The sequence below is a fragment of the Podarcis bocagei genome (genome assembly GCF_964188305.1).
Source record: "Podarcis bocagei genome assembly, chromosome: 18".
NCBI lineage: Eukaryota > Metazoa > Chordata > Lepidosauria > Squamata > Lacertidae > Podarcis > Podarcis bocagei.
Window position 1 is genome coordinate 2,958,098 of NC_138144.1, and position 10,447 is coordinate 2,968,544.

The following is a 10,447-nucleotide window of genomic DNA, read 5'->3' on the forward strand; positions in this document are numbered from 1 at the left end:
CACTCTGAGTCCGTCGACCAAAAGAATGGAAGAGTTTGACCAAACTGCGGGAGGCAGTGGAAGACAGGAGGGCCTGGCGTGCTCTGGTCCAGGGGGTCACGAAGAGGTGGACACGACTAAACAACTAAACAACAACAACAAAGTCGGAAGGCCCTTTGTTGTAACTTGAATCCATCGGTTCGGGTCTTTTCCTCCAGAGCTCGCTCCATCTTCCATGTGGCAGCCTATTGGAAGATGGCCATCATATCCCCTCTCGGTCTCTAAAGATACCCAGCTCCTTCGACCGTTCTTCATCAGGCTTGGCTTCCAGACCCTTGATCATCTCTTCCTCTGCACACCTTCCGGCTTGTCAATCTCCTCCTTAAATTGTGGCACCCAGAACTGGGCACAGGACTCCAGGTGTGGTCTGACCAAGGCAGAATAGAGTGGGACTATGACTTCCCTTAGGGACGCGGGTGGCGCTGTGGGTTAAACCACAGAGCCTAGGGCTTGCCGATCAGAAGGCCGGCGGTTCGAATCCCCGTGACGGGGTGAGCTCCCGTTGCTTGGTCCCTGCTCCTGCCAACCTAGCAGTTCGAAAGCATGTCAAAGTGCAAGTAGATAAATAGGTACTGCTCAGGCGGGAAGGTAAACGGCGTTTCCGTGCGCTGCTCTGGTTCGCCAGAAGCGGCTCAGTCCTGCTGGCCACATGACCCGGAAGCTGTACGCCGGCTCCCTCGGCCAATAAAGCAAGATGAGCGCCGCAACCCCAGAGTCGGCCACAGCTGGACCTAATGTTCAGGGGTCCCTTTACCTTTACCTATGACTTCCCTTGATCTGGACACTAGATTTCTGTTTGATGCAGCCTAGAACAGCGTTAGCCTTTTTTGCTGCTGTATCACCTGGCTGACTCGCACTGTATCCCCTGAATATCTGGTCTGGTTTGTGCTGTTGTTGCTGTACAGTGGTCCCTTGGTTCTCAAGCTTAATCCGTTCTGGAAGTCCATTCCAAAACCAAAGCGTTCCAAAACCAAGGCACACTTTCCCATAGAAAGCAATGCAAAACGGATTAATCCGTTCCAGACTTTTTAAAACAACCCCTGAAACAGCAATTGAACAAGAATTTTACTATCTATCGAGACTGTTGATCTGTAAAATGAAAGCAATGATCAATGTACAGTGGTACCCCGCAAGACGAACGCCTCGGAAGACGAAAAACTCGCTAGACGAAGGAGTTTTTCGTTTTCTTAGCCACTTCGCAAGACGCATTTCCCGCAAAACGAAGCTTGCCCCGCAAGCTCCGGGGATAGCAGGGAAGCGCAGCGCATCTTCCCCGCTGTCCCCGGACCTCTTTTGAAACAAGGGGCGGCGGGGAGAAGATCACTTCTCCCCGTTGCCAGCCCCGCAATCTCCGGGGACAGAGGGGCCTTCCCCTTTCTCGCCGGACCCCTTTTGAACCAAGGGGCGGCAACGTCAAGAAGCGATCTTCTCCCCTCCGCCCCTTGCTTCAAAAGAGGGGATTTTAAACAGGTCCCGGGACAGCGCGCTTCCCCTCTGTCCCCCGACGGTCTCCATAGGAACGCATTGATTGATTTTCAATGCATTCCTATGGGAAACCGTGCTTCGCAAGGCGAAAAACTCGCAAGAAGAAAAAACTTGCGGAACGAATTAATTTCGTCTTGCGAGGCACCACTGTACTGTACTATAAAATAAGTAAGACAGTGTTGTAGATTTAAAAGATAAAAAGTCTTACCTGCGCTGATGATAGTCACAAAAACAAATTAACGGAAAAAGCCACAATAATGCAAAATAAATCGCAAAAACAAAAGCACCAAACTTAATCTGTTCCAGAAGCCCGTTTGACTTCTGCAATGATCGAAAACCAAGGCACGGCTTCTGATTGGTGCAGGCGCCCCGGAAACAATAGCCGACAGCCGCCCCGGACGTTCGGCTTCCGAAAAACGTTCGAAAACCGGAACACTTGCTTCCGGGTTTTCGGCGTTTGGGAACCAAGGCGTTTGAGAACCAAGGCATTTGAGAAATAAGGCGTTTGAGAACCAAGGTCCCACTGTATGTTATAGCAATGGCGACAATGCAAAACCTTTTCCAGGGAAACTGGAAGATCAAACCTTTCCTTCCGCATGTTTTCCCCGTGAGATCAAACCAGTGAAAGGTCTATTAGACCCCGACCCCGTCTGCACCGACCTTCACCCCACTCTTTCTAAACCCACTTCAACCGCTGGCTTTCTTGGCGACGGGTGAAATGCCAGGCGCAGGGGGTGCTTTTGGCCCGAGAAAATAGCACACGAGCAGCACTCAGATCTCCAGCAAATTATCTTCGGTTCTGCTTTGGGGGCTGGAAGAAAGAAGGAAATAAAATAAATCTAGATTGATGCCTGCTTGGTACATACCCCCACAGGGCTGCTTTTGTTTTCGCAGAGGGGGGAAAAAAGAGAGCAAATTATTTTAGGGGTTTTTTTGTTTTTCCTTCCCTCTTTTCTTTTTCGTAAAAAGACCAGCCTCCAGCTCTCTGTACAGGGGAGTTTCTCCCCCACTTCCCCCGAATCAAATAGGCGCAGCTGTTTTGGAGAAAAAAGAAAACACAAATTAATAATTTTCTCCTCCTGTTAACGTATAATTAGTATTTGGCCAGCGCTCTTCCCAGGGAGCAGGTAGAAAAGAGTGAGAAATGTCAGAGTCTAAAGGGATATTGTAAGGGCTTGTTTTTCCCTTCCCTTGTTTCATGTGTGTGTGATTGAGGCAGCTTTTAAAGAAAACAAGAACGCTTTGCTAATGTAAGAATAAATGGCTTTTAAAAAAAATATTTTAAAAACCCAGGTGGTTATAGGCTGTTAGGCATGTCAGTTTCTCATTCCCCCCCCCACCCTTAAATCTCAGTCGCCACATCAGTTTGTGAACCCCCCCCCCCATAAAAAGCCAGTGTTTTTCTGCAAATTTATCCTAAGCTACATCTAATTGCATGCAGTTTCACTAATTGGCACCTTGTTGCAAAGCGGTTTTCTGACAGCTGCGCTGACTGGGGCTGATGGGGCTATAGTCCCAAAAATCCGGAGGACACCAGGTTCGGACAGGCTGAGATATGGGGTCGTCGCTGTAGGGAACCAAATGTTCTGTAGGACTCCAATCTATCTGGGCATAAGCTGCAATGATCTTAGTGGGACATACCTTGATGTAGACCTGCGTAGGACCTCACTGAACGGCTGCTGCCTGGAACCCGTTTATGAAGGAATACATCCCATTGGAAGTTAGTAATAGTATATAATTCTTATTGTCATTATTATTATACCCTGCCCATCTGGCTGGGTTTCCCCAGCCACTCTGGGTGGCTCCCAACAGAATATTAAAAACACGATAAAACATCAGACATTAAAAACTTCCCTAAACAGGGCTGCCTTCAGATGTCTTCTAAATGTCAGATTTATTTCCTTGACATCTGATGGGAGGGCATTCCACAGGGCGGGCGCCACCGAGAAGGCCCTCTGCCTGGTTCTCTGTAACCTCACTTCTTGCAGGGAGGGAACTGCCAGAAGGCCCTCGGCGCTGGACCTCAGTGTCCGGGAAGAACGATGGGGGTGGAAACGCTCCTTCAGGTATACTGGGCTGGGGCTTTTAAGGGCTTGAAAGGTCAGCACCAACACTTTGAATTGTGCTCAGAAACATCCCGGAAGCCAATGTAGGTCTTTCAAGACCGGTGTTATATGGTCTTGGTGGCCGCTCCCAGTCACCAGTCTAGCTGCCGCATTCTGGATTAGTTGTAGTTTCCTTCAAAGGTAGCCCCACATAGCGCATGGCAGTAGTCCAAGCGGGAGATAACCAGAGCATGGACCACTCTGGTGAGACAGTCTGCGGGCAGGGAGGGTCTCATCCTGCGTACCAGATGGAGCTGCCCTGGACACAGAATTGACCTGTACCTCCATGGACAGCTGTGAGTCCAAAATGACCCCCAGGCTGCGCACCTGGTCCTTCAGGGGCACAGTGACCCCATTCAGGACCAGGGAGTCCCCCACACCCGCCCGCCCCCTGTCCCCCCAAAAACAGTCCTTCTGTCTTGTCAGGATTCAACCTCAATCTGTTAACCACCATCCATCCTCCAACCGCCTCCAGACACTCACACAGGACCTTCGCCGCATAGCTTCGCAGCGGTCTGTCTTGTTTTGCTGAAGGTCCCAGGTTCATAGAGTCATAGAATTGGAAAGTTGGAAGGGACACTGAGGGTCATCCAGCCCAACCCCCCTGGAATGCAGGAATCTTTCACCCAATGTGGAGCTTGAACCCACAACCCTGAGATTAAGAGCCTGGTGAGGATGGTGAGGATGCCAGCAAGCTGGAAGGTGTCCAGAGGAAGGCGACCAAGATGATCAAGGGTCTAGAAGCCAAGCCATATGAGGGACGGTCGAAAGAGCTGAGTGTGGAAAGGGGGAGACTGTGAAGAGATATAAAAATTCCTTCCAGTAGCACCTTAAAGACCAACTAAGTTAGTTCTTGGTATGAGCTTTCGTGTGCATGCACACTTCTTCAGATACACTGAAACAGAAGTTGCCAGATCCTTCTATATAGTGAGAAGGTGGGGAGGGGTATTACTCAGAAGGGTGGAGGGAATGGGAGATTGGCAGATAGCTGAGATGGATTCTTATCTCATTATACATGACTAAGCCATTTCTCACCTTCTCACCCCTTGCCTTTTCCTGGAAGACCTATTACAGTCCTTAAGAGTCGTCAACAGGCTCATCTCAGCTATCTGCCAATCTCCGATTCCCACCACCCCTCTGAGTAATACCCCTCCCCACCTTCTCACTATATAGAAGGATCTGGCAACTTCTGTTTCAGTGTATCTGAAGAAGTGTGCATACACACGAAAGCTCATACCAAGAACTAACTTAGTTGGTCTTTAAGGTGCTACTGGAAGGAATTTTTTTATTTTGACTATGGCAGACCAACACGGCTACCTACCTGTAACTGTGAAGAGATATGATAGCCATCTTCTGATATCTTAAGGGCTGTCACAGGGAAGATGGACCCGGCTTGGCTTCTCCTGCTCTGGAGGGGCTGGACTCAAACCAAGGGCCATTGGAGCACCTTCCAACTCTACAATTCTGTCATTCTATGCTCTACCAACTGAGCTATTTATGCTCCCTGCACATCCTTCCCTCTTCTGTGATTACGACAAGCGTTTTGCTCGTAATAATCCTGGACTGGGAAGGGGGCGGCGGCGGCAGAGCCGGACGCAGAACACAAAGGGGGGGATTGGCATCTGTGGATATTGTTGTCCCTCGCTTTCTCCACTCCCCTCCTCCCCTGGCTATGATCCTGCAAAAACCACCCTTAATCCCGTCGTAAACTTTAAAAGACGAGACAAGCCGGGGGAACGGCGTCGGGAACGGCACTCGCAGTCATTTAGCCGACGCGCTTCTGTGCCGCCGGCTGACGAGGCGCCTTTTGCAGGCGGGATTATCGGACGGGTAAGAAGAAGCCGCCCTTTGACCCCTCGGCCGCAGGCAGGGCCAAGAATAATTATTATTATTATTATTTATTTATACCCTGCCCATCTGGCTGAGTTTCCCCAGCCACTCTGGGCGGCTCCCAATCAAGTGTTAAAAACAATACAGCATTAAATATTAAAAGCTTCCCTAAACAGGGCTGCCTTCAGATATATTTGAAAGAGAAGATAGCTGCTTATTTCCTTCACATCTGAAGGGTGTTCCACAGGGCGGACGCCACTACCGAGAAGGCCCTCTGTCTGGTTCCCTGTAACCTCACTTCTTGCAGGGAGGGAACCGCCAGAAGGCCCTCGGAGCTGGACCTCAGTGTCCGGGCTGAACGATGGGGGTGGAGACGCTCCTTCAGGTATACTGGGCCATTTAGGGCTTGAAAGGTGAGCACCAACACTTTGAATTGTGGTCGGAAACGTATTGGGAGCCAATGCAGATCTCTCAGGACCGGTATTATGTGGTCCCGGCAGCCGCTCCCAGTCACCAGTCTAGCTGCCGCATTCTGGATTAATTGCAGTTTCCGGGTCACCTTCAAAGGTAGCCCCACGTAGAGCGCGTTGCAGTAGTCCAAGCGGGAGATAACCAGAGCATGCACCACTCTGGCCAGACAGTCCGCGGGCAGGTAGGGTCTCATCCTGCGTACCAGATGGAGCTGCCCTGGACACAGAATTGACCTGCACCTCCATGGACAGCTGTGAGTCCAAAATGACTCCCAGGCTGCACACTGGTCCTTCAGGGGCACAGTGACCCCATTCAGGACCAGGGAGTCCCCCACCCACCCCCTGTCCCCCCAAAACAGTACTTCTGTCTTGTCAGGATTCAACCTCAATCTGTTAGCCGCCATCCATCCTCCAAGAAACCAAACAGGCAAGGCCACCAGCCGCCACGAGGCGTCCTTGGCACTGGGAGATCTTGGCAAAGCTCCGCCGGCTGGCCGGGGTCCATTGAGCAAAAAAATAAATGAAAATGCCTCCCGTTTATTTTGAAATGGACTCTTGCCTGGGAGAGGCAGCCAGAGGGCGGCTTGCGAGCTTGTCAACACGCTGCCCTTTCCCTCTGGGTCGCGACCCTCTTCCTTTCTGCACACCCACACTGCCCACGAGAGGAAGCTGGCAACCTGGGCGGCTGGGCTGGGGCCAGGAAACGGCGAGATGAAGACGGAGCCGGGTTGCAGAAATGCACAGTCCAGCGAGGAGCCCAGCTGCTGGGTGAGGCCAAAGGGAGACCTCTCTAGTCCAGCGTTCTGTTCTCACAGTGGCTGGCCGGATGCCCTGAGCGCAACAGGATATCTCCCCTCCTTCGGGAATCTCTCCAGCAAGTACCGTATTTTTCGCTCTATAAGACGCACCAGACCACAAGACGCACCTAGTTTTTGGAGGAGGAAAACAAACAAACAAAATATTCTGAATCTCAGAAGCCAGAACAGCAAGAGGGATCGCTGCGCAGTGAAAGCAGCAATCCCTCTTGCTGTTCTGGCTTCTGGGATAGCTGCGCAGCCTGCATTCGCTCCGTAAGACGCACACACATTTCCCCTTACTATTTAGGAGGGGAAAAGGTGAGTCTTATAGAGCAAAAAATACGGTAGTATTCAGAAGCATCGCTGCCTCCCAAAAGCACCGCGCAAAAGGAAGTCATTCTTTGCAGGGTGCATTGTTAAACTATGAATTTCCTCCCACATCAGGTAGGGAGTGCCACAAACAGCGATTTGAGGTCCTTCTTCATCTGCCTCCTCAATAACAACAACAATAATAATATTTATACCCCGCCCATCCGGCTGGGTTTTCCCAGCCACTCTGGGCGGCTCCCAACAGAATATTAAAAACACGATCAAACATTAAAAACTTTCCTAAACAGGGCTGCCTTCAGATGTCTTCTAAAAGTCAGATAGTTGTTTATTTCCTTGACATCGGATGGGATGGCGTTCCACAGGGCGGGCGCCACCACCAAGAAGGCCCTCCGCCTGGTTCCCTGTAACCTCGCTTCTCGCATGGAGGGAACTGCCAGAAGGCCCTCGGAGCTGGACCCCGGTGTCCGGGGTGGAGACGCTCCTTCAGGTATACTGGGCCGTTTAGGGCTTTAAAGGTCAGCACCAACGCTTTGAATTGTGCTCAGAGACGTACTGGGAGCCAACGTAGGTCTTTCAGGGCCGGTGTTATATGGTCTCGGCGGCCACTCCCAGTCACCAGGGGCGTAGGAAGGGTTGTGCAATTTGATCAAATCAAATCAAATGAAAAGATTTGACAATAAAAATGCCTATCTATTGATAAGTATTACTTAATATACTTCAAACCTATACCAGTGTTTTTTGTACATTATATCATCCGTCTTGGGTTGAATCCCTTTCCAATTTATTGTATCGTTGACTTCCTTCCACCTCATTATGGTTTTCTCTGTTGAAGTTTTGATCCTCCTGATTTCTGATTTCCCCAGTTAATCATGCCATCTCTGTGTAGTCCAATAGTTTCATCTGCCAGTCCGCCCTCATCTAGTCACCTTTCCAACTCTAGGTGAGCAACATCCTTGCAGCTGTTACGTAGCGTACATAAACAGTCTTTTCAGTTCTTTCGGTATCTCTGCACCAGCAATTCCTAACAAAAAGCCTTCTTTCTTTTTTTAAACAAAGGTTATTTTAAACATTTTTTCCCCAACTCATTATATATCATCTCCCAGAATTCCTTTATCGCTTTACAGTTCCACCACATGTGGAGAAAGGTGCCTTCCTTCTCCTTACATTTCCAACCAACATTTGACCTTGCCCCGAACATTTTCGCTTATTTGCTCGGAGTCAAATACCCAGCGGTACATCATTCACCCCCCTCTTTCCCTTCTTATACCCCCTCTTTTGTTTCCTCGCAGACGATTCTCTCTACGAGTCCCCAGAGCCGATATTCACCAGCAATAACTCCTGCCACAGCTTCCGGGTCCCTGAGACTTTCTTCGTGGTGGTGGTGGTCCCGGTTTTCTGGACTATCCTGACTTCCTAGCCCTGCTAGGTGAGGACAGAAGAGGAAGAAAACTGGAGCTCTTTTCAGCAGCCGCTGGGGGGGGAAATGAGGGGGGGAGGATTGAAAGCGTGAGAGAGAGAGAGAGAAGGCGTGAACGAAGAATGAAGAGAGAACTCGCGGCGATGACTTTGTTCAGTTTTGTGTGGGGAGGGAAGGGTGTGTAGTCAATGGATCTCTGAACTGCGGTCTCAGCCACAGACGAGCTTGTGGATCAGGGCAGCTAAGACAGCCAGGTGGACGGACCCTGCCTCCATTTCCCAGGTCAAGCCACTGTTACGGTTCACAACCGGACCCCCGCTACACCCCATCAGATCTGGGGCGGCAGAAGGATCAGTGAGAGAGCTGGACGGAGAAGGCAAGAGACCGGTTTCTGAAAGCTTGTGGCGGGAGGCAAGCAGGTTCTGTGCTTCCAAGACGCTCTGCGGACCATTTTCGTCTGGCCGGGATACAACCCCGTTGGGGGGGTCCCTGTTTTCCCTCCCCACCCCATGGGGTTTTGCTTTTCAACATTTCTAGACCAAATATAGTCTCCTTCCTTGAACCCCCCTCTGTTCCTTCCTCCCAGCTTTGGTTTCTTTGTGCCGGTCTTTTTTCTGCAACTGGAACCGAAAGAGACATCGCCGTGAGGAACGGGTGCCTCACCTATTGCCCTTCTGTTCCCCCCCCCTTCCTCTCTGTGACCCCTTGGACAAAGGCGGGCAGCCCGTTCGGCCGCGGGGGCCAGATTTCCTGACTCGCAAAACGCACACACCAGGCAGCTAGGATTGGGGGGCCTAGGAGCCAAAGGCCACCACCAGCCCCCCGAACCACACAGAGGACTAGCTCTGCCCAAATCAGCCTTCGCTTTAGACCCACCGCCCACCCCCTGTTTCTGTTAACTATTGTTGGTGCAGCGGACCCACTGCTATGCGGACCCAGCAGGTAAAACCAACGCCTCGCATGTTGCGTAAGACGTCGCCGGTCTACAGGAGAGGAGATGTTCTGCCCGTCGCTCCAAAGAGGAGGACTCTGGACTTGGCACGGTGGCTGGGCAAGGGGTTTGTAGCACCGTGGGAGGGTTGCTTTTAAACCCCGCGAGGAGTTGGGGGAAGGCAGGGAGGAGACCAGCGCATGGTACGGCCAACTACGTATGACGCAACTGGGTGAGCGACGGAGGTTGTCTTGTCTGTGTGTCCATCGCCACCCTAAACAGGCTGCTTGGGGCATCATCCGCAGGCGTTTGGCAACAGACACCAGGGTCACAGAGAGCCCAACTCTAAGCAGTGGGGTGTTTGGGGTCGGCAGCCCTGCACTTGCCTGCATCGTCCAGAAAAAATTGCCCGTGGCCCTCCGGTCAAAATCCCCCAGAGGGAAGACCACGCTCCAAAAATCCAACGGTGGGCATCCAATGTGGATTTGAGTAAGAACCACCCCCCAAAATTGAGCCCAGCTGGTGTCAAGAGCAGCCCTGATAGCACTTAGGAAAGGAAGTCTACACGGTCAGATCTTGGTTCCTGAACGGCTCCGTTTCGGAACGTTTCAACTCCCGAACGCCGAAAACCCGGAAGTACCGTATTTTTCGCCCTATAGGACGCACTTTTTCCCCTCCAAAAATGAAGGGGAAATGTGTGTGCGTCCTATGGGGTGAATGCAGGCTTTCGCTGAAGCCTGGAGAGGGAGAGGGGTCGGTGCGCACCGACCCCTCTCGCTCTCCAGGCTTCAGGAAGCTCTCCGCAAGCCTTGCGAGCCTGTGGGAGTTCCCGCCGGGCTCGCAAGGCTTGCGGATAGCAGCCTGTTCTGGGGGCTGCGGGGGGGAAAAATATTTTTTCTTTTATTTCCCCCCCAAAAAACGAGGTGCGCCCTATGGGCCAGTGCGCCCTATAGGGCGAAAAATACGGTAAATGCTCTGTTTTTTGGAAGCCAAATGTCCGACGCGGCTGCCGTTTGAGTGCAGGAAGCTCTTGCAACCAATCG

General features: G+C 51.4%; 1 protein-coding gene across 3 annotated transcripts in view; it reads left to right on the forward strand.

Annotated features, from left to right (window-relative positions):
• The window catches only part of EFNA2 (ephrin A2), a 256,111-nt gene extending 247,076 nt beyond the window's left edge, over nucleotides 1–9,035 (forward strand). For all 3 annotated transcript variants that reach the window (XM_081178107.1, XM_081178109.1, XM_081178108.1), the window contains one exon: nucleotides 8,346–9,035. In XM_081178107.1, coding sequence (XP_081034233.1) covers nucleotides 8,346–8,473 — 128 coding nt within the window. In that variant the 3' untranslated portion in view covers nucleotides 8,474–9,035. The remainder of the gene's footprint in view (nucleotides 1–8,345) is intronic.
• Nucleotides 9,036–10,447: the final 1,412 nt, after the last annotated feature.